This window comes from Lathyrus oleraceus, chromosome 5 (genome assembly GCF_024323335.1).
Source record: "Lathyrus oleraceus cultivar Zhongwan6 chromosome 5, CAAS_Psat_ZW6_1.0, whole genome shotgun sequence".
Classification (NCBI taxonomy): domain Eukaryota; kingdom Viridiplantae; phylum Streptophyta; class Magnoliopsida; order Fabales; family Fabaceae; genus Lathyrus; species Lathyrus oleraceus.
The window spans coordinates 354,108,331-354,136,196 of NC_066583.1; the positions used below are offsets into that span (position 1 = coordinate 354,108,331).

The 27,866-nt window shown below is 35.1% G+C and overlaps 1 protein-coding gene across 2 annotated transcripts; it reads left to right on the forward strand.

Moving 5' to 3' along the window:
• The first annotated feature begins 1,147 nt into the window (after positions 1-1,147).
• LOC127084636 (DExH-box ATP-dependent RNA helicase DExH11) lies at positions 1,148-27,654 on the forward strand. Of its 2 annotated transcripts, XM_051025125.1 has the most exons (23): positions 1,148-1,453; positions 2,658-2,903; positions 3,096-3,350; positions 3,475-3,543; positions 3,763-3,841; positions 4,003-4,178; positions 4,308-4,415; positions 6,198-6,299; positions 6,833-7,033; positions 7,135-7,245; positions 8,835-8,902; positions 9,315-9,672; positions 10,935-11,090; positions 11,157-11,267; positions 11,459-11,512; positions 12,080-12,337; positions 13,467-13,576; positions 22,433-22,586; positions 24,864-25,326; positions 26,329-26,543; positions 26,688-26,926; positions 27,095-27,221; positions 27,318-27,654. In XM_051025125.1, exons 1-23 carry the CDS (start codon positions 1,319-1,321, stop codon positions 27,528-27,530), a joined length of 4,008 nt encoding a protein of 1,335 aa, XP_050881082.1. In that variant the 5' UTR covers positions 1,148-1,318; the 3' UTR covers positions 27,531-27,654. The 2 variants fall into 2 exon arrangements, with proteins under 2 accessions (XP_050881082.1, XP_050881083.1); XM_051025126.1 differs by lacking the exon at positions 1,148-1,453 and having other exon boundaries at positions 2,761-2,910.
• The last annotated feature ends 212 nt before the right edge of the window (positions 27,655-27,866 follow it).

Consider the following 27,866-nt stretch of genomic DNA (forward strand, 5'->3'; position numbering starts at 1 on the left):
AATAATCGAAAAATTGTGAAACTCTATTATCGTTCACCCTCGATTAACAATGAAGGGAAGATACAATTTAACAAGTTTGATTTGAATATAAATGAAGATTTAACTGTTATGTAGAGTACATTTCATCGTTACGAAACAAAAGATTCGATTGAGATGGATGCGAATGTTATAAGATCGATCAAAGAGATTCTAAAGATGTTGAAACGTCCTTAACCATCACTTGATGAATACAAATATTAAACTGACTTTAATAAGTATCTATGCAATGCTACATTTTTTACTTATGTCATAACAATGGTTAATCTCAATTTGTGTTGTTCTTCCCATTATGTTTTTGTTTGATAAAACACGACAAATTCTGGAGATATATTTCCATAACAATTACTATAATAAAGTTTCAAATTCATTTTGGCATGAGTCTGAATTTTAGTTAGGGTGTGGATATTTTTTATGCGTTCGAAAATACATTTGCATTTTAGAGTCATTTATGATATTTCATTAAAGTGTGTCATTAAGAGTGCAATAAATCATACCCATATTTTATCATATTTATAATTTTATTTCGATCCTCTTATAACATTACTTGAAGTTTTACCATAAACACAACACATTAAGGTTATGAGGGGTATACGAATATGTGAACTAAAAACAGCGTAGAACTTTCTTTTTAATAAATTCAATAATTAATAAATCAATTCATAATTTTTAAATAATTTAATTAATTAAATTTAATTTTAAAAAGATTAAACCTTTTTAATCACTTTATACATTTTTGTTTTTAAAATGAGATTAAAAATAACATTGACGATATAAAATAATTTTACACTGTCATTCCATAAAAATTTATTAATCTATCATGTCATTAACATAATTTTAAAATATAACCTTTTCAATGAGATGCACACTCCTTGATTGTTGATAATTTAAGTATATTTTTTTTCTCTTTCAAAAATACTCTATCCAAAATGATAAAAGTTAATCTTTTTTCCAAACACTTAAAAAAAAACTTAAATATCTTTCTCTCATTGTAGTTTTCTTTTTTACAAATTAATTAAATAGTTAAAATTCAAATATTTTTAAAATGTACTTTACTTGTTTTTTCCCTGACCGGAATGTACTTTACTTGTTCAGTTACGGTTCACTTTAATTTCATGAAATTAATTCATGTAAGTACCTTTTAACCTTCTTACAACCTCACCCAAAACCCGCGAAAATCAAAACCCTGCATTTATTTCTTCCCAAAGATAAAAACTCAAACCAGAAAGAGCAAAACAACGGTGAATTAGAAGAGCGAAATATCACAGTGGTAGTTCCTCCAATGGATCCGATCCAAGTATCCAACGAGCTCTCTTTCCGCGTCGGATTTTCCGGCCACAGCGGCCATCTCAGGGTGGAGCCGCTGTCCACAGTGGAACGTCCCAAGCCGCAGCAGTCCATTCCCGATTTCATTCTGGTCAGTTCCTCTGTTGTGCTGTTGACCTATATGCTCTCTAATTTGACTCCATTTTCAGCTTCTTCGATTTTTACTCTCATCTTCTTCAACATATTATCACTCGAATTGCAACCTAATACTGTTTTTTTCCTCATTCAATTTTGAATGGCATATTCTGCTTCTGTTACCTTCCATGTGCTCAATTGAGTAGTTAATTATTCGTTTTCTCTCTTAATTATTTAGCACATTCAATAATGTATTATACCGATTTTTTAATCTTTGTTATGTGTAGTGCTAGTAGGTGTAGGTTTTCTATGGAGGACTGGTTTATTGGTTTCAGTTTCATAGTTAAGAGTAAGAAATATAACATAGTTGGTGATTTATTATAAAAGAACTACTCAAGCAGAGTATTTGTAGTAAAATACAAGATTCAGATGTTCAGTTACAAAACCCTAGGTTGCTTGTGCTAAGTGTCAGAGCGGTCTTTGAGGGCGTGTAAGGTGTGCTAACGCATAGGTTCGAAAATTTAATATGGTTAACCGTGACTAAAAAAGGGCCTCGTAAAATATTTGTTGCGGTTTGTATAAAAAACAATTGTCGCGATTAAACTATGACAAAATAGGGCCTCTATTTATTTTGCCACAGCTGAATCATGACTTACTTACACAAGGTCTTCGAAAACTTAAGACGGCTCTACTAAGTGTACAAACTATCGAAGACTGATAAGTGGTTATTATTTTATCATAGCATGTTTTTTGTTTTGAACTCAATCCCTTCAAAATTATGTTGAATAAAATTTAACATGATTTTGATAAAAGTCTAGATGTTTGGTTATTTTGAAATATAAACCTTGTTTTTGAGTAAACACAATATAGAATATAAAGTAAGTTTGCGGCAAGTTAAAATAAATTTAGCTAAGTTTTTCATCAAATTTGCTTTTAAAGTAAAAAATCGAGATACAAATGACGTCGACATCACCTCAAAGTTCAAACAGATTCAGTTTTAACCAAATAAATTTTACAGAATTAAATTTATCTCAAAACCGATGTTTGGAAAACACTCACCGAAACACACGATTAACATTTGTATTATTGTACCCTGTTGGCATTGTGGTTAGCAAGGTTCAATGGCTGGACTTATTCCCTTTTGTATCCACTTGCCTTCTGACCTTTGACTACAATGGTTTCATTATTGTCGTTGATAACTTTTTGCATACTTGTTTCAGCCACCTGCCTTTCCTAGGGAGACACCTGAATCTATACAGAAGTTTATAGAAGAGACTTATCTGCAGCCGAGATTGGATCCGGATGAATTTGCACCAGAAAAAGTTGGGAGGCAGTGGGAATTTGATTGGTTTGACAGGGCTAAAGTTCCTCTTGAGCCATCAGTGCCGCGGACTGTGGTAGTTCCAATATGGGAACCTCCGTTTCGACGTCCAGTGAAGGAAACCTGGAAGCCAAAATTTGAGGAGGTGTGAGGTGCTTTTGTGTGTAATGTATGCGTGTTTCCAATTAATGGTCCATTTTGTTTGATACAACAATATGAACTTGCACATTCTGCGTCTTCATTGGAAAGATTTGGTTGAATTAGAACAGACTCAGTTTTAAGTTGCTCTTAATTAATTTTTGTCACCTTTTCACTGGTGCCTATAATGTTGTATTAGGTGAGTGTATCTGATCTATCATCAGGAGCTGTAGAATCTGGACCATTGCCACGCACTTCTGCGAAGGATTTTGTTAGGGGAAGCATCAACAATCGCCCTTTTCGTCCAGGGGGTTTGGATGATTCACAAAGCCTAGAAAGAACTCTTCCACCTGGTGCTTCTAATGGTGAATGGGTGCGTGAAATTTTAAATGGTGGCCCTGCGCAGACAATACCACCTAGCCTAAAGCAAGGACTGGACCTTGGTGCACTCAAGGTTATTTTCTACTTTTAGTTATTATTCATTTATGAGGAAAAATACTACTTGTTTTATGTTCGATCCTATTCGTAGTTCAAAATAAGATACATCTCATGCAATGTCTGTTTTATTTTATTTGCAGCCGTATCCATTGTCATGGAATGTTTACAAGGATGCCAATACGCCAAAGAGCTCATTAGATGAAAATATGGTTAGTTAACCTTGGCATTTTCTGGATCTAAATTTGTGAAAGCTGTTTCGGTGTATATTTTGTTAGTTTGCACTGTAGAGCCCCTAATCCTATCCCAGATGGCGCTACTGCCAGTATCAGGGATATTGCCAATTTAAGAATATGCTTGCTTGATTATATTGGTTATTAATCTAATAAATATACACGATCTTCTTTCTTATGTTGACCGCTGGAATGCAGAGTGGATTGTCTGTACAGTTTGACGACTTATTCATGAAGGCTTGGGAAGAGGATGCTGTTGGAGAACAAGAAGAAGATAGTACTTGACTTACATATGACTTTTTGAGAATTGCTGTTTTTTCAACTTATATTTTAAGTTTGGAAATCCTTCTGCTGTCGTATAATCAAAGGAACCAAGTCTTTACTAAACCAAACCCTTTTTCACCTCTTTTGTGGTTAATGACAATGCTGTTTGTTCAGGTCATTTATCAGAAGTGGAGACTGTTACGTTGGAAGCTGAAGTTGATACAACCGAAGTATTCAGCAAAGCTAGTGAGAGTGGAATGTCACTTGATGATATTTTATCAGTTGACTCAGAAGGATCAAAACTGCATTTGGAGGGATTTAGTGGCGAAGTCGGACACAAGAAAAAGCTAGTAAGTGGTTATGCAACATCAATGTCATGATTTGCGCTCAAAAGAACATTTCATCTTTCTTGTTATACATCATTATTTTCTTGCTGTTTTTGTGGCAATGCTTGAGATAGGAAAGCTATTTTTTGGCAGACTTGGGCTAAGCTTGAAGCCAGCGAAGAAATTGCTGATCGCTTTCATGAACTTATTCCTGACATGGCACTAGAGTTTCCTTTCGAATTGGATGCATTTCAGAAGGAGGTATTACCTTGCTAATCATTTTCTTATTAGTCATCCAAGTACCTCGACCATACTCAATACCATATGATTAAAGCTACAAATATAGGTATATAATGGTTATTTCATAGACCTAATACTATAAGAACTAGGAATAATAACAACTATGTTGGAATGTTTCTCTTCACTATTCCTTTTCTGAGCTGGAAAGTGGAAACTGATCTTTACACTTGCCTTACCCTCTACATATGTGACAATATCACCAGGAGGTTTCCAAGTAAGGGACTGATGGTTGAGAAACTACCAATGACATTTTGATTTAAACAAGTTTTTCTTCCTTACTATGCTAAAAAATCGTTGTGTTATATGCAGATTTCCCTTTTCTAAATAGCTTTTATTTTTTTATGATTCCCTCCTTAATTTTAGGATAGTCATTAATATTAGCATTTATGTGCATTAGTCAATATATTGTACCTTCGCTTTTGTACAGTCATTAAAGCAGAATAATATCTAATTTTCTTTCTCTATTTTTCTACTAAAAACGAATACTTTTTATTTTCTACTAGTCTTCTTACTTTCTAGCACTGTTATCAAATATCCGCAATTGTGGCGCTATGGCATACATGGCGGTTTACGGGATTGCCGTAATGGTAAATATCGGTCGATATTGTGGGTTTTTCCGCCATAATCTGGTATAGCGGCGCCACAAAGCGTCCGATATGGTGGGATTTTGCCTCTCTGCCATGGACTCCCATCCACCATGGACAACACTGCTTTCGAGGCCTTTCCTTTTATACTATGCTTCTCTGATGAAATTAATTTTTGAAGTGACTAGTTAGAATTTCTCTTTTTTTTGCTGGTAATTGACACATACTATTGCAAATTTATTCCGTTCATTGTTCAATGATTGGGTGTCTATTCTATGCTAAATTCTTGAGCGGAGGGGTTGGTCTCTGTTATTTGGAACCATTTGTCAATTGGAAGAGGGAAATACAATAGGCCCATTATGCAAAAGAGGTAAAAGAGAGTGGGCCTATATATAATGGCCTGCAAATTTATGTAGGTATAAAAACTAAGAAATTAAAAGTAGGTATAAGAACTAAGAAATTAAAAGTAGGTATAAGAACTAATAAATTAAAAGCTATAGATAAGGATATGTCCCGTCCGAAAGAATTAGGGGATGGGAGGGGCACACACAGGATTGGTTGAATGATGGAGAAAAGGAATAACTGAATGCATTGAAGAGAATCAGTATATAGGTTGAAAAAGGTAACCGAATAAAGTATTGAATATTCTGGAGTGAAAATTGGTTGGCTATGCTTAGCAAAGAAAAAGGATCTTCCTCAGGAAAGGGGCTCTGTAGTTTCTAATTTTCTTATTCCATTTATGCAGAGACCTGCTCCAGCCATTGGTATATTTCCATTTCAGCCACCTTAAAATTACTCTAACGAATGATTTTCCCCCTCTGTTTAGTCATTTCAGTATCAATACGATTCCACATTCTAATTCATGATTTTGGATCCTATCATTGGGCTTTGCAAACGTGGATCATATGCATAAGGAGCATTAGTCACATTTTAAATTATTCTGTACTAATGTGCCAATCTGTCCTCATTTTTTTGTAACGTGTCATCTTACAGAATATTATTCTTTCTTATAGTCAATAAACTTTTTATTTATTTTTTAACTATGAGAAGTCATTCATATTGAATTATCTTTTGATGTCCTTTCTAGTACGGATATACCACTTTTGAATGTTTTGATATATACATTTTATTTTGTTTCCTCATTATATGATGAATGCAGGCTATTTATTATCTTGAAAAGGGGGAATCTGTTTTTGTGGCTGCGCACACATCTGCCGGAAAGACAGTAGTTGCTGAATATGCATTTGCCCTAGCATCAAAAGTATGCTGAGTTTTTGACTGCTGGTTCAATGTCTTTATTTCTCCCTTTTTGCTTTGTGGTAGTGTGATTGCATGAAACCATGGACATATTGCTCAGTATCATTGGGGCACTGGGATTAACTGCAGTTAATTTTGGAATATTTCTCTGTCTCATGTTTTTTATTCACTTAACCACTCCACTATTTCTACTTTCAACTGCTCCAATTAATGCGATGTTATACTTTTGCATAAGGATATTTGTCTTTAACTCGTTAATTTTTACAATAAAAATCAACGTGACGAATCATTTTATTAAAATTTTTGCATTACCTTAAATGACATTTATAATGAGACTGCGGGAGTATTACTTTTATTCTACTACCCTCATGTTAATTTGACCAAATCTTGTAAATTTGTTAAGTTTTTATCCTATATATATATATATATATATATATATATATATATATATATATATATATATATATATATACTGCAGAACATGAAGGAATATTTTAAATCTTTTAATAAATTTATATTTGAACTTCATCCATGTAGCACTGCACTAGAGCTGTGTATACTGCTCCAATTAAAACCATTAGCAATCAGAAATATAGAGATTTCTGTGGGAAGTTTGATGTCGGGCTTCTTACTGGTGACGTAAGCTTGAGGCCAGAGGCTTCTTGTCTCATCATGACCACAGAAATTTTAAGATCAATGCTCTATCGCGGTGCAGATATAATTCGAGACATTGAATGGGTAATTGACTTTCTTTTTTCCTCAACACTAAAGGGACTATCCTTATGAATTTCTTGCAGTTATATTGATTAACTGACATATTTTCTCTATAAATATGGTAGGTTATATTTGACGAGGTGCACTATGTCAATGATGTTGAAAGAGGTGTAGTTTGGGAAGAAGTAATTATCATGCTTCCAAGACACATCAATATCATCCTCCTTTCTGCCACGGTATTAGTTAATTCTCAGTTGATATCCTACTTACTTGAGATAAGCATTGCTTGATTCTGCATAAAAAAAAAAATCAGATTCTGACTGCCAATGCTGAATTTGTTTCTGCAACTCGAAGCACACGAGGCTTTATGGTTCTGTAATGAAATTTTAATAATTGAAAAAGAGTTTGGCTTTTAATTATCAGAAATTTTGGAATCTTGTTTTGGACTAATTACTAATAGAGTATTGCCATTTAAAGGTGGATGAGATTACAAGTGATTTTATTTTTTTGATAATAAAAAATAGACTTAGGCTTTGTTCAGTATGACCAAATTGCTAGCTTATAGCTTATTGGATTAGCTAATAAGCTTGTTTGATGAAAGGATATGCATTGTAATAAATAAGCTTATCTCACTAGCTTATTATCTTTTTTGAGATTGTACTTTTTTTTGTAACAGATTTCGAGATTATACTTCAAGTAGCATTTGATTCCAGCTTATTATTTTTTCTCACATTTATTTACCCTTACTATTATTTTTTACTCCTTTCTATTTAAAATAGAAATAATATAAATATTTTATTTCTAAAACTGAGTTTTTATCACATTTAATTTATACTATGTCAAATGATAGTTACTATAAAATATTTTTTTTTTGCACAGAATCAAATAAGCATGTCAATTTAAATTGGTAGCTTTTCAGCTATAAGCTTATTTCTTACCAAATATAATCTTAGCTGTCTCAATTTTTTTCTGAGTAACTTATGTATAAGTCTCACTAATCTTTATGGGTTGGAAGTGATATGCACCATATCAGAATTTGGGTTGGGCTTAGCTCATACCTACAAAACTGGCTTGTAAGGTGAGAATTCCCTCCGCTTATAACATACAATGAAGGTGTTGGAGGCTGCAATGAAGGCTAGCCAAAGTGCCGCAATTAAGGCAACTAGAAACAAACCGCAAATAAGATAGAAATTCCAACACACTCCTCACGCTTGGGCCTCGATGAGCCCGAAGCATGGACGATGCAGGAAGCCCAACAATGGATCTAGGATAGGCTCTAATACCATCTTAGAATTTGGGTTGAGCCTAACTCATCCCTACAAGGCTTGTAAGGTGAGGATTGTCCCCACTTATAAACACACCACATGCCATATCTCTAATCTATGTGGGACTAAATCCACACCTTCAATCCCAACACAATGAAGGTGTTGGAGCTGCAATGAAGGCTAGCCAAAGTGCCGCAATTAAGGCGATTAGGAGTAGACCGCAATTAAGGCAGAATTTCCAACACACCCACTTGCCTTACTCATCTGAAGCCTCGAGCACATCAGAGTGCTGGTTGCTACTTCATGTATTCTTAAAACTTGTTTTATTGGCTGTGAGCAATCAGAGCATCTAGTTTTTTCTTTCTTGCCTAAGTCATATTTTGATGCTACGAAAGCACACTAGTCATTTATCTTAAGATTGCTTTTCCTTTGGCAATATCTGTTTACATGATTGTTATATGTGGCCTATCTCTTTGGCTTTAGGTATGCCTTCCGTTTTTACTTTTGTTAATGCAGCAAAGCTATATTGACTTAATCAATCATTTTTAATATTTTGGCAGGTTCCCAATACCATTGAATTTGCCGATTGGATTGGCAGGACAAAACAAAAGGAAATCCGGGTTACAGGGTGAGTTGTGAATTTGTCTTAGACATTTGTTGAGGGTTAATTAACAGTTGAATATATTACCAGCGGTGTAATTTATTTCAACACATCCGGCCCTTTTGAAAGTATGCAATAATACAGGGTGCATTTTGTTCCCTATTTCATCAATGCTTGTATGCATTGATGAGTTTTTTTACTAAAAAAACTATAGATAGGCTATTAGGATATCCTCTTTAACTTATGATTTCTTTCAATTTTTCAAACACTGAAGAGAATTCTAAAAATAAAGTTATTTTCTCAAGTACTGTAAAAGTTGGTAACTTGGTACTATAAGACTGAAATTTAAACCTATGGAGGAACAATGTAAGTTAAAAAAACTTGTGAGTCCTGCTGTCTTATTGTTTTTTCCTATTATATTGATCAAGTTTTCAATCAGGACAACAAAAAGACCCGTCCCATTGGAGCACTGCCTTTTTTACTCTGGAGAACTATTCAAAGTTTGTGAGAGGGAAATATTTCTACCTCAGGGTTTAAAAGCTGCTAAAGATGCTTCAAGAAAAAAACATTTGACTGCTGGTGTTAGTTCTGGTCCAAAGCCAGGGACTTCAGCAGGTCATGACAATGCTCGTGTTCAAAAGCGAGAAAATACATCTCGAACGAAGCAGCATGGAACTAATTTCTCTGGAACTGGCAGCGGCTATCATAATAATAACAATGGCCAAAGCAGATGGAGAGCAGAAGCTTCAATGTGGTTGATGCTTATCAACAAACTCTCCAAAAAATCTTTACTTCCTGTAAGTTGATTATGTTCTACGCGATATACCATTTGCTTTACTCAATGGTCCATATTTGTTAAAATTAAAATTGTGAACATGTAGAATTTCCAAACACAATCTTGACCCACCTCTTTCCAATTTCACATAAATAACTGCACGAACTGACAAGAGAAAAAAGAAGAGTAAAGGAAAAGAGAAAACAGGGAAGGGGCATCAATAGTAGTGAGCCCAAAATTCAAACAATGACACAAATCAAACAATCTTTGACAAATTAAAACTACTAAGTCAAGGGGAAGTATTTCTTAAAAACAAAAACTTCACTCAGTAATTGTAAAAAGTCGTAATAAAAATTCATAAAATAAAGGAAACCCCATATTTATTTCTCAAACAAAACACCCAGGAAAATTTTTAGCCAGAATTTTGAACACACAAATACATTTGTTAAACCAATCCCACCAAAAAATGACTAAATAATTAAATGAAAATAAGAAAAAACAAAAAAAGAGAGGGAGAAAAAGATTTACTTGTGATTGTTGTTACAATCTATTTGTTTTTATTTTTGTGGTTCTTACAAAGATATGTAGAGTCACGCATATAACCATTAGAGGAAGGTTTCCGTTTTGCTGCATAGATATTTCATTCACTTTGTGTTTGCTTGAAGTCCGTGTTTATGATGTTCTGAAAAAGATGATGAGTAGCAGACATAGCTACACAGACAGATGAGGGAGAAGTGGTGTTAGATTGTGGGTGAGAGTGTGTAGATGTTCTCATTTTTTCCCAATGAATCTGAACCATTGATTAAATCTAATGGTTATGGGTTCCACCGGTGAAAGACTTAATTGAACCCTCGTAGAAGCCGCCATATATATATAGTGGAATTATAGTTACTAGTAAAAACATTTTCAATTGAGGAAAACTTATAAATAACTTAATCAACCACCCGAGGAGCTAATAGTTCATGTTAGGATTTTTTATTTCTATTTTTGTGATTTTCATATATTTTATTACTGAGTGAGTGCAATTGGTTGCTGATTGTGTTTTAACTTTCAGTGGTTCTGGTATTTCCAATACTCCTCCTTTATTATTTGGCTAATTTACAGTCCCGATTTACACATTTTTTATTAAATTAAAATACATTGGGTCCCTAAAAAAAGGTTAATGATCCAATTGAAACAAATTTTAGGGACACGTTTGGAAACTTCTATTTTTTTGGGAACCAATACATCATATTTGTTTTCAAATCTTAATTGTGAATTTGAAACTTTGATTTGGGAGAACAGGTGGTTATATTTTGTTTTTCTAAAAATCGATGTGATAAATCTGCTGATGGCATGACTGGAACTGACCTCACTAGTAGCTCAGAAAAAAGTGAGATCCGTCTTTTCTGTGACAAAGCATTTTCAAGACTGAAAGGATCTGACAGAAATTTACCACAGGTTAGTTCATAAATATAGCTTAGCATTTATCCGATTGTGCAAGGCTTCTAATTACATTATATACAGGTTGTTCGAGTCCAAAGTCTTCTTCGGAGAGGGATAGGAGTTCATCATGCTGGCCTTCTTCCAATTGTAAAGGAAGTTGTTGAAATGCTGTTTTGCCGTGGTGTTATCAAGGTGACATGCAATTCTCATTTTGTTGTATGACATTCATGTTTTGTTTGGTTCTTAGATTTTAGCCAGCTGTGTCAAAAATGCCGCAAACTGTTTTCTATTTCGAAAGTAATAGGTTTACATTTTTTCCTCTTTTTGGTTGTTAAAATATTTTAAGATTGATGTAATGGCTTCTTGACTCATATACTGTTTAGGTCTTGTTTTCAACAGAGACATTTGCAATGGGAGTCAATGCACCTGCTAGAACGGTGAGTCTCTTTAAATGTTGCAGCTAAAATAAGAGATGCATTTCAAATATTTTTTACAAAGCTCAACTAAGTCTAATTAAATTTCGAACTTATTAACCTAACTGATGAATTCCATGACTGCTTGTTTGACTGATCATTACACTATTACAAGGGACTGTTAATGCATCGATTGAAAGGTTTGATCTATGGTTCATGTTGAGTTACAGATTAACTTTAAGATCTTGTTTTATTTCTTTTTATTAACGAGTGTTCTTTGTGTTTGTAATGAAGAAAGGAAACCCCGAGAAAACTAGACAGAAATAAAATTTCTGTGTTGAAATGATTGGAGATGTATCACAGAATACCAGAGTGCCAACTTATAGAGTTGGTGAAGTCAGGGTCTCACCTAAACAACTAACTAATCAGTTAAGCAGTTATAACTGCTATCTGAAACATAAACTTAAAAAAGAAATACAGTGAGAAATTAGGGGTAGATAAATAAAGCTCTGTTAGAATAACAACATTACAGAAATTTTTGATATCCCATAATCTTTGTTTAACATAGACTGCATTTATATTCTATTGCAGGTAGTCTTTGATACCGTAAGGAAGTTTGATGGGAAGGAATTTAGGCAGTTACTACCAGGAGAATACACTCAAATGGCAGGTCGTGCTGGCAGAAGAGGGCTTGATAAGATTGGTACTGTCATTTTGATGTGTCGTGACGAACTCCCAGAAGAGAGTGATTTAAAACATGTTATTGTTGGAAGTGCAACTCGTCTTGAATCTCAATTTCGGCTAACCTATATTATGATCTTGCATCTTCTTCGAGTTGAAGAATTGAAGGTGTGATATCAATCATTCTAAATGTTAGCTCTAAAATATTATGACAATGGGGGTGAAGATACCATAATTAATAATGTTGGAATAATTGAGCAGAGGAGCAGCTTGGGGTAGTTTAAATTTCTTTCCAACTAACACATATAATTAGATCATTGGGAAAAAAATTTTGATTAACATTTTTTCCATGAAAGGGGGGATATATCTAATGGGACTGCAAACAAGAGAGGAGAAAAAGCTTCATTGTATATTGAATACTCAGAAAAGGAAAGCTCAATAATTAATTTACATATGGAGTGCCACATGGTTTTAGATACAAGCACACAACTATCGACTAACTTATGTATTCATAACTAGTCTATTACTCAAACAGTTACTATATCCTGAAACTCCCACTTAAGTTGGGTATTGAGAGAACCCAACTTGGAATTCAAGTCTGAGAACTTTGAAGCTGTAGAGCTCTAGGTAGTTAGTGGTGGATTGCAGAGTGTTGCAGCTGGTCCCCAAAGTCCTAATGGTGAAGCAGGTGGCAGTATGGTTGCTACACCAAAGAGGATGTGTGTGAGGAAGCTCCTAAATCCAAGATTCAAGTGTCAGAGTTAAAAACTGACCCGAATTGGTAAGAGAAAGAGACATACAGAGGGATATGGAAGGGTCAACTTGATCTTGTATATGCATTGTTGCTCCATCCAAGTAAGCTTGCGAGAGAGTCAACAGATGCTGGCATTGTTTGGGAGAGAAACCAACATTTGGTTTTAGTGCCTTGATGGAATTGGCATCCAGTATCTGCTTGACCGTAAAATTTGAAACACTTGTCTCTGGCATATTCCCATTTATTCCCATTTATGCCACACCAAGTGCTGTCTAGATTGCCATTCTTAGACTATGCTGAATCAAATTGATTACCAGCAACATATGCTACAGGACTTTGGGATATTCACTAAAACACTACTATCATCTTTGTACCACTGTACTATTCAGTAAACCACTAAATAACATCAAATCAAAGTACAATTAGAGCCTCAACCATACCAAAATAGTGAAAAACCTTTTACTAGCTTCTATAAGTATTATTGTTTAATGTTTAGCTTTCTTGATGAACTGTTACCAAATTGTGCAAGAAATTGGGTTGCAGGTAGAGGACATGCTTAAAAGAAGTTTTGCTGAATTTCATGCTCAGAAAAAACTTCCGGAAATGCAACAGCTTTTGAAGCGAAAGCTTAATCAGCCTACAAAGGTTATTGAGTATGTCAATCACCCCTTCCATCTCTTCAATATTGTTTTTTCAGGCTTAAGTTAATTTCTCTTTATCATACAATCTTGCTGTCATTATGATGTTCATTCATACTTTTAGCTGTTTAGCAGTTCCTGAATGATACCATGGTGAGTGGTCAAATGTTCACATAATGTGATACAACGATGAAGTAAAGACAACTTTAGATAAAAAACCATTTATTAATTTTTACCTAATATTTTAAGCTTTTGGACAATTATAGAAAATACGAAAGTACTCCCTCCGTTCCTTTTTAAAGGTCACTTTTTTGAAAAAAATTTGTTTCTTTTTAATTGTCACTTACAAAGCTCAAGATAATATTAATTGCATTTTCGTCAAAATTATCCTTAAGTAATTATTAGAGAGAGAGAAAAATAAAATGAATGTAATAAATAATTAAGGGTATTATAGGTAAAATGAGAATTATTGTTGAAAAAGTAACAATAATGATTAGCTTTCTTGGTATGTGTAAAAAGTAAAAAAATGACACTTAAAAAGGAACGGAGGGAGTAGTATTTTAACTGTGATATGTCGGTGATTGGAAATTGAAAATATTTGACTCATAATATTTCACTTAATCATATTCACTTGAGATTTCTAAGTATATATACAAGAGAAAAATGATTGCATAATATCAAAGTCAAGTTGGCATCCAAGCCAAGGGAACTATGAGAGGCTAATGAAGATGAACGAATAACGGCGTAATCATAATCATCATCCCCCCTCAAGTTGATGCATATATTTTATATGCATCCAACTTATTACATATGAAAGCTATCCTAGGACCCAATAAAGATTTAGTAAACAAGTCTGCAAGATGATCATTGGAACTCACAAATGAAGTCTTGATGTTGGTTGAGAGATTTTTAATGAGACAAACAACCTCTACCTGTTTAGCCTCCTCATGAAAAAATTGAATTGACTAGAGATGAAACCGATTGGTCGCCACAAGCAAATTATTTAGGACCTATGTCATAAAACACAAACTCTTGAAGAAAATTCCTTAGCAGCAGTTGTAGAGCATTGCTGTAAACCACCTGTCAAGAGGAGCTATTCTGCAAATGATACATCAGATTAAGTATCTTGTATCCTCAGACAGCTGAGATATCCTTTTGAAGAGATCGGTTATTAGGAACCCTGATTATTTTGGAAGATTCATGATAGAATTGTGAATATTGCTCATGATTCTCTTGGAATCTTGACTAGAGTTTCTGTTATATTTATTGTGTAATGATTACTCCAGAGTTTGGTCTTATTTATAGATCTTTTAATGACCTGTGCTAGCAGGTAACTAAGCCAAATCTGATTGACACATGTCAGTTAGTTTGTTAGGATAGTTACTGTTGAGATAAGAATTGATTTGTATATACATTATATACAAATCAACTCATATCTCAACAGTTGGAAGGGTTAAGGCATCAGACTTTCGTTTTAGGAGATAAATCCATGTGATTTTGGTGTGAGCATCAACAAAAGTGATGTAATATGAGAACTCAATGATGGATGTGAAGGGTGCAGGACCCCGGAAATCACTGTAAATTAATTTAAAAGGTCCATTAACAGTGACAGAAGAATGGGATGGCAATCTACAGGATTTTTCTAGACAACAAGAAGTGCTAAACTCATCTGTACTCTTATTATTAAAAGGAATAGAATATAACAAAATTTGAGTACAAAATGCTGTACATCCCCACTTGGATGACCAAACCTAGAATGTCAAGTCAAAAAGGAAATACCATTTGCTGTTGGAGTATTTACAACAGAATAAGTAGAACTAGAAATATAGGAGACACTATGAGAGGGTGTAGCTGCAGACCTGGAGTGATTCAGCAGGCTTGGAAATTTGTAGAGACCATCCTTGTCAAGCCATCCTTTGAGAAGGATATCATTGGAAGCCTGACGTTTAACAAATCATAGATTGGGATGAAATTCAAAATATATGTGGTTATCCTTGGCACACTGGCAAACACTAAGATTTTTGGTTATAGTGGGAACATGTAATAGGTCATTAAATATTAGTCGAAACCTAGAGTTTCAAGGAGAGGCAAATTTACCAGAGGAAAGAATAGACATACCTTGGCCATTGCCAATGATGATTTAATCAGGGCCCTCACAAAGTGATAGCTATTGGATGTGTTGTTAGCGTTGGAAGTGACATGGTGAGAAGCAACTGAATTAGAATACCAGTTTACTGAGCTTGCAGAGTCAGAGTTGGCTATCATAGCCTGTGGCCTTGGTTGGAAAGTGCCACTCATAGAAGGCATCATATAAAACTTAAAGGAATTGTGGATAAGCAGGCATGGAGAATGTTGGAGGTTAAGGCATGGCACGAGGCATTGGTCCAAAACATTGCCAAGAACTATAAGGCCAGGGCATAGGGCAAGAATTAAATGAAGGTTCAAAGCCACCATTTACTGGGGTATTTGCAGCCGATAACTAGGGAGATGTGTACGGGTTGTTTTGAGGACTTTGAGCAAGGGGAGCAGATGGTACATAGTGCCTTTTGAAGTGATACAAACAAACTCAGGCATCATGTCCATACTTGTGGCAGACTTGACATCGGATGGAGCTACGACCACCATGTCCTCTTCCACCATTACCACCGCGATATGATCTACCATTCACCAGAGAAATGACTATTTTTCTTGGACTTAGTATCATCAGAACCGGAGAAAGATGATTTTTCATTATGTTCAAGAGCAGGATTTGCAGAGGAAGCAAGATTAACGGAAGGTAAAGCTAGTTTCTAAACCTTTCAAGGAAAGCTTCATGTTCTAGTAGAGTTTCTACCTCTTCAACTGAGATGCACAGGCAAATTTGCCACTTATCAAAGATATTGTTGATTCATAATCTTTGGGTAATCCTTCAAGTATGACATCAAGATGCTCACAGGGTGTGATTGTTTCACCAATAGCATGATTAAACTGATAGTTGAATCAATTTTGAGAAGGAACTCAAAAACTGAGGGATTTTCAAGCTTCTTGTTTCTGAGTTCAGAGTGATGTTGGCAAAGTTTGGCATTGCCATGTTGAAAATAAGCGTGGATCATGTCCCATAGCTGCTACGAATTCTTGCAGCCTATGACATGACAAAGCATTTCTTTGGAAATTGTTGATTGAAGCCATGCAAGAAGTAGTTGATTCTGTTACTCTTAGACTTCAAACTCTTTGGAGATGAGGTTAGCTTCAGAATCTGTGATTGTCCCAAGTTTTAGTGATATTTTTGAATTTATGAATAAGTGGCAAAGCTTTTGAGCTTTGAGAACAAGTTCAACCTGTTGGCACCAGAGTTAGTAATTTTCAAAGCTGAGTTTTTCAGAAATGGCAGAAAATGAGGTATGCAAAGACGGTGAAGGAACCGTTAGCGACAGAGCTGGCGGCGGCATTGCAGTGTGCTCTGCATCTGAGTTTTACGACGAGATCACATGGTTGTTACATGGCTCATCTTATACCATGTTAGAATTGTGAATTTTGCTCATGATTCTCTTGGAATCTTTACTAGAATTTCTGCTATATTTGTTGGTAATGATTACAACTGAGATTTGTCATATTTATAGACCTGTGCGGGAAGGTAACTAAGCCAAATCTGACCGAACATGTCAGTCAGTTTTATAGGGTTGTCACAATTATTCTAACTGTTTTTGACAGTTAGTTATTTGACAGTAAGTTACAGGGGCCTGGTAGTTTAGGGTAATGCCTAAACCAAGCTCTCATGTGCTTGAGCTACTATAGCTGAAATATTCCCTTATTAGTAAACCATCTGTCAAGAGGGGCTATTTTGCAAATGATGTATCAGATTAAGTCTCTTGTTGAGGTATCCTTTTGAAGAGATCTGTTATTAGGAATCGTGATTATTTTGGAAGATTCATGATGTCTAACGAGAAGGAGTATTAACCGTGTTAATTTAATTTTTATTTTATTTTTACAAATCTGAATATTTGTCTGTTATAAATAATTAATTAATTTGTGATTTTTATTAGTAATTTAAGTTTGAATCTTTAGTAAGGCCCATTAGGTCAGAATACTCTATTTAAAAAGATTAACACCCGTATATTCTTAATCATAATATATCAAATTATTCAACTTTGATATGGTATCAAAGCTCTCGTCCGTGAGGGTTTCGCTTCCGCATAAAAAAGATTCTAGTAGCCACTTTTAATTGCGGCACTATTCACAATACAGTTTAAACTTTCGCATTGTTCATTGCAGCGCGACTACTGTTCACCGCACTGTTCATTGTATTGTATGCGACACTATTCACTGCCATTTTTTCGGCACTGTTCACCACTACTGTTTTGGCACTGTTTACGGTACTTTTCAACATTGTTCATTGCTAATGTTTGCGGTATTGGTCATCACCACTGTTTGAACAACCTCGCACTCCCTTGTGATTTTTTTACTGTTTCTAAACTTTTTCAATGACTAATAATAAAAGAAGAAACAAATGCGTACAAATCTGAATCAAAATTACCTATTATTATTCCTCAAGTTTACAAGTTGAATGGAAAAAATTATTTAAAGTGGTCTCAACTAGTGAAAACGACCTTGAAAGGTAAGGGAAGAGCGAAACACCTTACAGACACACCTCCCAAAGAGAAAGATCCCAAATTTGACAAGTGGGTTACAGAAGATTCAGCGATCATTGCATGGTTATGGACTTCAATGACTCCAAAAATTAGTGACACTTGCATGTTCCTAAGTACGACAAAAGAGATTTGGAAAGCATTAGAAGAAACTTATTCTAAAGCCAAAGATGCTGTCCAAATATATGATGTGAAAGTGAAAACACTAGGAACTAAACAAGGCAACAAAACAGTTACAAAATACGCTAATCATCTCAAAGCCTTGTGGATGAAGTTAGACCACTACAGTGTTATCAAAGCCGAATGTATAACAGATGCAACAAAATTTAGGGAGTACATTGAGCAAGATAGAGTCTATGACTTTTTGGTAGGTCTCAACTCTGACTTTGACCATGTTAGAGTACAAATTCTTGGCAAAGAAAAAGTACCGAACATTAATGATGTAGTGTCTATAGTGAGGAGTGAAGAAAGTAGAAGGAAATTAATGCTGACACCACCATCTGCGGAAAGCTCAACATTGCTAGTTGAGCAAAGTTCAACCATGTTAGTTGATCAAAAGAAATTGGAAGAAACCTATGTCGAGAAGAAGGGTGAAGGGGTGCGGTGTACTTATTGCAACAAGCCTCGTCATACTCGAGAAAAATGTTGGGAATTGATTGGCCAACCTCCTAATAGAGAATGGGGACAAAAAAGAGACTTATCCAGAAAGGGAGGACATGCACACATGGCTGGAAGTACTAGTGGAGACAGTCTAGAAGGAGGGGTGCCCCTTAACCTAAGTGAAGTAGAAAAAGTGAAATCTCTCTTCAGTAAGTTGGAGAAACCATCAGGTACTTGTTCTTTAACACGTCCAAATACGTTTCTATTATCTTTTTCATTTGGCAACTCTCTTGGACTTGATGCCTCAGATATACCCTTTAGGACAAGAATTCCAAGAGGACGATTGGACGATTTGGCAACTCTCTATTTTCTATAATAACTCTTGTGTTTTTCAGGACAAGAATTCCAGGAGGACGATTGGAAGTGCTAGAGAATGGAATGGTCTTTACTACTTGGATAACAAAGATTCAAGCCCATATTTACTCAACAGCAATTTGTTTTTGTCAGAATCAATAAAGACCAATAGGGAGAAGGTTCTCTTATACCATTGTCGCCTGGGTCATCCTTCGTTTAGAGTCATTAAGCATTTATTTCCAATTTTATTTAAAACATTAGATGTTGAGAGTCTTCATTGTGAGGTGTGTGAGCTTGCTAAACACAAGCGTGTACCTTTCTCTATTTTAGTAATAAAATGAGTACTTTTCCGTTTTATCTAGTTCATACAGATGTGTGGGATCCATCTAATATTCCAAGTGTTTCAGGTGCCCATTGGTTTATCACCTTTATTGATGATTGTACTCGGGTTACTTGGGTCTACTTAAACAAAAATCTGAAGTTAGTCATGTGGTTCCTCAATTTCTCTCTTTGGTTAAAAATCAATTTGGTATGAGTATTAAGAGGATTCAGTCTGATAATGCCAAAGATTATTTTAATAATAATCTTAATTCTTTGTGTCAAAATAAAGGTATCATTCATGAGTCTTCATGTGTTAAAACACCCTAACAAAATGGCATTGCTGGAAAAAAAAAGGGTATTTGTTAGATCAAACATGTTATCATCCACCGTCTCACAAGTTCTTTGTCTCTCGAGACGTCACTTTCCATGAACAAGTTACTTCGTTCAAACTCATCTTCAGGGGGAGAACGTAAATAAGGAAGATGAGTCCCTTATACTTTCTGACCTTACTCTTGGAACTGAAAGTGATTATGAAAAAGATGAAACTGATGTAAGATATGGGAAGAATTTAGTATATACAAGAAGGAAGACCGTTCCTGAATCTACTCATATCCAATAGTCTGACCCAACATTACATGAAGTAAATTCTAACTCTAGTGATTTAACTTTTGAATTTTCTCATGAACAGAAACTATAATTCAATTCAACTCCACCACCACTACCATCAGACTATCAAGATTTACACCTTCCAATTGCCTTTAGGAAAGATACCATAAATTGTACCAAACAACCACTTTACCCTTTATCCAACTACCTAAGTTTTGAACACGTTTCACCTACCCATAAGGCCTTCCTTACAAATCTGAACACTATAAAACTACCTACCTCTCTGTCTGAGGCATTGTCTGACAGGAAATGGAAACAAGCCATGGATTTGGAGATGGTGGCACTGGAAAAGAACAATACTTGGGAATTGGTTTCTTTACCAAATAGAAAGAAACGTGTAGGGTGCAAGTGGGTATACACTATTAAATACAAGACAAATGAATCGATTGAGAGGTACAAGAAAAGATTGGTAGCCAAAGGATTCACTCGAACCTATGGAGTAGATTATTTAGAGACATTTGCTCCATTTGCAAAAATGAATACAGTTAGGGTGATATTATCTTTAACAGCTAATTGTAATTGGAACTTAAACCAATTCGATGTGAAGAATGCATTCCTTCATGGTGAACTTGAAGAAGAAATCTACATTGATATATATACCTCTTGGATTCCGTGAACATACTACCAACAACACCGTTTGCAAGTTAAAAAAATCTTTATATGGGTTAAAGTAATTGCCACGAGCATGGTTTGGAAGATTCACTAAAGTTATGATAGGTTTGAGCTTCAAACAAAGTCAAGGAGATCATACCTTATTTATCAGACATTCTGAAACAGGGGGAGTAACTGTGTTATTGGTATATGTGGGTGATATTATAGTCACAGGTAATGATGAGGAAGGACAACAATTGTTGGATATACACTTAGCCAAGGAATTTGAGATTAAATCCTTGGGAAAATTGAAATACTTTCTGGGATTGAAGTTGCCCACTCTAAGAAAGGGATACTCATATCTCAACAGAAATACATTACTGATCTTCTGCAGGAAACTGGCAAGGCAACATGCAAGCCTGCAAATACTCCAGTTGATCCAAATGTAAAGTTGAGAAATGCAGAAGAAGATACTGCGGTTGATAAGAAAATGTATCAGAGATTAGTCGGAAAACTTATACATCTCACATACTAGACCTGATGTTGCTTTTGCTGTTAGCTTAGTTAGCCAATTCATGCATTGACTAAAGGAGATTCACTTACAAGCTGAGATCTGAATTCTACAATATTTGAAAGGAACACCTGGTAGAGGAATTTTGTTTGAAAGAAATGGGAGTGTAGGTCTTGAAGCATATACCGATGCCGACTATGCAGGGTCAATTGTTGATAGGAGATCAACTACAGATTACTGCACTTTCCTAGATGGAAATCTTGTGACTTGGAAAAGTAAGAAACAAAATGTAGTATCAAGGTCTACGGCTGAAGCAGAGTTCAGGACAATGGCACAAGGGATATGTGAACTAATATGGCTGAAATCAATTTTAGAAGATCTGAGGATAAAGTGTGATGAATTGATGAAACTTTATTGTGATAATAAGTCGGCTATCAGCATAGTTCATAACTCAGTGCAACATGACAAGACCAAACATATTGAAGTTGATAGACACTTCATTAAAGAAAAATTAGACAGTGACTTTATTTGCACTCCATATGTGTCCTCTCAAGACAACCTTGCAGATCTTCTAACAAAAGGGCTGAACAATAATAACTTTGAAGAAATTGTTTCGGAGTTGGGAATGATAGATATTGTTAAGAGTCCCACATCAGACAATATATGGCCTGACCACGTGTTTATAAGTGGGGACAGTCTTCAATCTACAAAATCGGTTTTGTAGGGTTGAGTTAAGCCTAACCACATTTCTTAACATGGTATCAGAACATCGTTTAAGATCCGGTGTGCCACCTACTATGGTTTCGTTATCTGGCCACCCACCATTTATTTCCACGCTCCAGATGTCCAATCCTGAGTGTGAGGGTGTGTGTTAAGAGTCGCAAATCGGATAATATATGGCCTAAACATGTATTTATAAGTGGGGACAGTCCCCACTCTACCAACCGGTTTTGTAGGGTTGAGTTAGGTCCAACCACATTTCTTAACAGATATATATTCACCAGCATGAGGGAGAGTGTTATAAATAATTAATTAATTTGTTATTTTTATTAGTAATTTATGTTTGGATCTTTAGTAAGGCCCATTAGGTAAGAATACTCTATTTAAAGAGATTATCACTTGTATATTCTTAATCATAATATATCAAATTATTCAACTTTGATATTGTCTGGATTTTACAAACATGGTGTTTTTTTCATTCAGGTGTATAAAGGGTCAGCCAACTATTGAAGAGTACTATGATTTATATTTCGAAGCCGAGAAATACAACAGCCAGATATCAGAGGCAGTTTTGCTGTCACCCAATGCTCAATCATTTCTCAATATTGGAAGAGTTGTTGTAATAAAATCAGAATCAGTGAGTTCTTGTATTCATTTATCACATTTGTATCCAAGGAAATAGAGGTAGAACTTGATATGCCATTGAGATTTTTGGGAGTTAGTATAACATTTGAAGGATTAGAGGGCTTGATATTGATGTTATTCCATCTACATTAGTCCATGCTTTAGATGTCGAGTCCTGACCATAAGAGAGTATTTTGATAGTCCCAAATAGAGTAATGATTGCTTAGTTAGTGTTTATAAGGTTGCGGCAGGTTATTAGCCGATTTTGTGAGGTTGAATTAGACCCAAATTCAACTTCTAAGATAAAATTAGAACTATCCTAGATATGCTATTGGGCCAAGATCTTTGTTATTCAACCTGCATTTGTCCTTGTTCCAGATATCCAGGCATGGATGTAAGGGGTTATGTGATGCATATTATTTCTTATGCATTAGTCCATGTTTCAGATGTGTAGTCCTAAGCATGAGGAGATGAGGAGGTGTGTTGAGAGTCTCATATCATACAAAGATATGACTGAGGCAGTGCTTATAAGGCTTGTGTAGTCCTCACCTCGCAGGCTGGTTATGTGCGGCTGAATTTGTTCCAAGTCCAAATTCTAAGATCATAGAAAACTTTAACTTTTCAATTTTTTATTATTTTTGTTCTTCTAAGTGCACAACTCTGCTAACTCCCAAACCCAACAGTATAGACCATACAAAATGGAGTGTTAAAAAATTAAACTACTTGCCATAGCTTTTAGAAATACCCAAACAAGCAGCAGAATTTATAAGGCAATATGACACAAGGTATCTAAAACCAGATAATCTCGCACTTAGCCAACTTGAAGCTTTCAGTTTTGGCACTTCTACAATCTTTTCCATATCCAAGGAGACCGACTTGACACCCGATTATGAGACCACCAAATTGCCAAAATAAGAGCAAACCATATAGATTGCCAATCATCACGAAACTCTATTCTGCTTTGCAATCACAACAACCCCTGAAACTGTAAGAAGTGACTCCTATAGTCATTACTGAAGTTATACCCATCCGCTAGATCTCAGTTGACCAGATTTGCTTTCTTGAGCACTCTATTCTATACAAATCTCCAAACAAAACCTGCTACCTTTGGAGGCATAATTTTGTTCCATAATTTGGAAAATAATGAATCTGGTTTGTGGGTTTCTCCATTAAAAGTCCCTCATACAATATCTTGATTGAATACTTCCCTCCTTTATCTAGTTTCCTTCTCTAGGAAACTCCCTACATTCAAATTACTGTAGATAGTACCTCCTGCAGTTCATTTAGCATTTCAAATTCCCATTAAATAAGTCCATTCTCCAACTATCATGCCAAAAAGAAATAGTTTCCTATTTCCCAATGATTTCTTAATTGAGTTGTTTAACCGCATTTGTGGAAAACCTGTAATTGTACCCTTGACCCCGACCTCCCACAAAAGCCTTCTGTGCTACCATATTTGCTCCTGGGGATTTTTTTCATATAGATTGTCCACCTTTAACCTCCAATGCCATTTCGATCAATGCAAAATTAAATGCTCTCAAATATTCAATACTTTATACCCCTTTGACTCTTCCTCGACATATTTTATTCCAAGAAACTTATTTATTCTTTTAATATCATAATGTTAATAGAGAAGACTTATTTATTCTTTTAATACCAGTAATATCAATAATCCCTTTGAACATTTTCGAAGCCTATTCTCAAGTTCGTAATAGAGCAGACTTGGTCTTACCTCTGCTCAGTTGCTGGGTTTTGCCATCTGGTCCGGCATAACACTCTTAGCTTATTGCATTCAGACAATTTTATCGACAAGGAAAGCCCGATCGGTTAGACTTGATGCAGTGTCACTTGAGAATGCTCCACAGACACTACCATGTCCAGCCCACTATATTTGAGATCTGCTTGTCATCATCAAATACAGATGAAGGAAAGAGCTGTTCATAATATGTCCTTTGTGCCTCTTTAAGAGAGAGAACTATAGCTATTTGGCCATACCCTATGGGTTATCTAAGGAGTTTGCACTTGTGTTATTTTGATGATATTCTTGTTGTCAGCAAGCTAGCTCATTTAGATAATTTGAGGGTGGTCTTAAAATAGTAAAACCTATAATGCTGAATGCCTAATATTTTAATATTTACTTGTCTGATTCATTGATTTAAGATTCATAGTAATTGTAATACCATAAGTCTATAATTGCTTCAAGGTCCTTGACAAATTTTCAGCCATAGATATTGAGCTCCTTGACTCATTAATTGGTGCTTAATCTTTATCACAATTGATTGATTTACAGGCCCAGGACCACTTGCTTGCGGTGATTGTGAAAACTCCTCCTACAAATAGTAAACTGTACATAGTTTTTGTGATTAGACCTGACATGCCATTCCCAGTGGAAAATGCTTCAGGTGGTGGGAAATCACAGGACAAAAGCAGTACATTTGACCAAGGTTTTTTTGTAATGCCAAAATCAAGACGTGGTCTTTTAGATGAATATACTACATCTGTTTCTGCTCGCAAAGGAAGAGGTGTCGTCAACATCAAATTGCCCCATCGAGGTTCTGCTTGTGGAATGAGCTATGAAGTCCGTGAAGTCGATATTAAAGAATTTCTATGCATATGCAGTAGCAAAATTAAGGTTGACCAAGTTGGACTTCTTGAAGATATTAGCAGTTCTGTTTACGCAAAGACTGTTCAGTTGCTCCAGGATTTGAAATCAGATGGAAATAAGTATCCTCCAGCTCTGGATCCTGTGAAAGGTATTACCATTTCTAGTTTTAAGGATTGATCGCGTCCACTTTTTATAGATAACAAGTGGATCATGTTTGGCCAATGAAAAGTTTTCAAAATAATAAAAATAAAGTATCATACTAAATTTCTGAGGGATACCATCACTTTTACAAGGTTTTACAGGAGGCAGGTTAAAGTTTCAAAAGCATTGAGGAGATATGATAATTATAAAATCCATTTTTCAGTCAAATGATTTATAGCAAAATCTCTCCCATTGGGAACATTGATGTTCTAGAGCTTAGGTGTTTTGAATCCTCATTTGGGTGTAATGTCTTCTTTTATTTTAATACTTAGGTTTGGTTGGACTAGAACCTGAGAATTAACAAGAATAATGGCCAAGTAGGGAATTCCCCTCTATGCAGAATGGATCTTTATTGAATTTCAATGAAACACTTTATAGGCAATTCGAGGAACCTGCATCCAAGTTCGTATTCTACCACCATTATACTATTTATAGGGTTATTTCCTACTACCACCCTTTCTAACCAACTAACTAACTAACTAACTAATCAATTTTGTTATACTACAGATATTTACATGTTCCACCCTTTTAACTAATTAACTAATTCTGTTATACTGCTAACAATTACAGGTTTGGCTATTTAATTCCCTTGTGTTGCTTCCTCCTCTCACAGATTTGATTAATAGGAGGTCTCAATGCTCTATCAGATATCTGCTTTGGTTTAGAAGTGTAGGTTTTTGGAGTATTTGAACAAATAGCCTAACTACATTAGAGCAAACTTATGTCATGGGCACTTTAAAATATAATTTGTTTCATTGAGAAATTTGAATTTAAGGGTGGATGAGGAGCTTATGAGCTTATCAAAATAAGCTAAAAACTGTGTATTGAATATATCATAAACTATTATTATAAGCTCCTATAGATACTTACTTTAAGTGCTTGCATGAGATTTTTTCAATTGTTTCTTACCTTAAGCTAATATTGCTTAAATTCTTTTCCTTTTTCATAGATCTAAAGTTGAGAGAGGTGGGACTTGTGGAAACATACCGTAAGTGGACTAGATTATTGGAGAAGATGTCCCAGAATCAGTGTAATGGGTGTATAAAATTGGCAGAACACCTCAAGTTAGCAAAGGAGATAAAAGCGCACAAAGAAGAAGTCACTGAACTCCAGTTTCAAATGTCGGATGAAGCACTTCAACAGATGCCAGACTTTCAGGGCCGGGTATACCACATTAATATTCTGTTTCTCGGTTCCGCCCATAAAAGTATTGATATTTTGTTTTAGGACTAATTTTATGGTGACTTCTATTTCATATTACTCTCTCTCTCTCTCTCTCTCTCTCTCTCTCTCTCTCTCTCTCTCCAGATAGATGTTCTAAAGGAAATTGGATGCATTGATGAAGACCTTGTTGTTCAAATGAAAGGCCGAGTTGCTTGTGAGATGAATTCTGGGGAGGAATTGATATGTACGGAGTGCTTGTTTGAGAACCAGCTCGATGAACTGGATCCAGAAGAAGTAGTGGCGTTAATGTCTGCTTTTGTGTTCCAGCAGAAAAATGCATCTGAGTCTTCCCTCACAAGCAGGCTATCTGAAGCGAAAAATAGGTAAATTTCAGTAGTCTTCGTTTATATTTAATTAGGTCTTCATAAGAAAAACATCAAATAAAATCCTTAGTTATATTTATTACATACCATCTGTTATTATTTTGCCTTCCCGAAGCTTCAAAATCTGATTGGAATCAGCATATGGATTCTAACGTGTATCTGTTACAGGTTGTATAAAACAGCTATAAGACTAGGAGAGCTTCAAGCACAGTTTAATCTCCCAATAAGCCCTGAGGAGTATGCCCAAGAAAATCTAAAATTTGGTCTTGTTGAAGTGGTTTATGAATGGGCAAAGGTTTCCTTCTGCAGAAAATAACACTATTTAGTTCTATAATTTCATCACTGGTTAATGGCATGACTAATAAACCAATGGATAACTTTGAAAATGCAGGGTACTCCGTTTGCTGACATATGTGAGCTTACTGATGTTCCTGAAGGCATGATAGTAAGGACCATTGTCAGGTTGGATGAGACATGTCGAGAGTTCAAAAATTCTGCAGCGATTATGGGTAATTCTGCCCTCTGCAAAAAAATGGAAATTGCTTCTAATGCAATAAAGCGAGACATTGTGTTTGCAGCTAGCTTGTATATTACCGGCGTATGATCATTATTCAACGCGTTAGTGTCTATTTGAGCTCCAGTGTAGCGCATTATAAAATAAAAATCAAGTGATGCTTTTGTATATAATGAATTCATTGCATATCATATATACTACTTCAAAATGCAAATCATCTCTTCATTTTTTTACTTTTAACTTTAGGTCTAAATGCACTTTTTGATTTCCTACATTTTGATCAAAATGAGTTAAAAAAGTCTTTAAATTTTTAAATTCAGTTTTTTAATTTCTCTATTTAATACATTTTAAGATGTTTTGGTCACCCTTTAATTTTGAAGTTTACATCATATATAATGTAACAAACACGTTACACAATTAATTTGG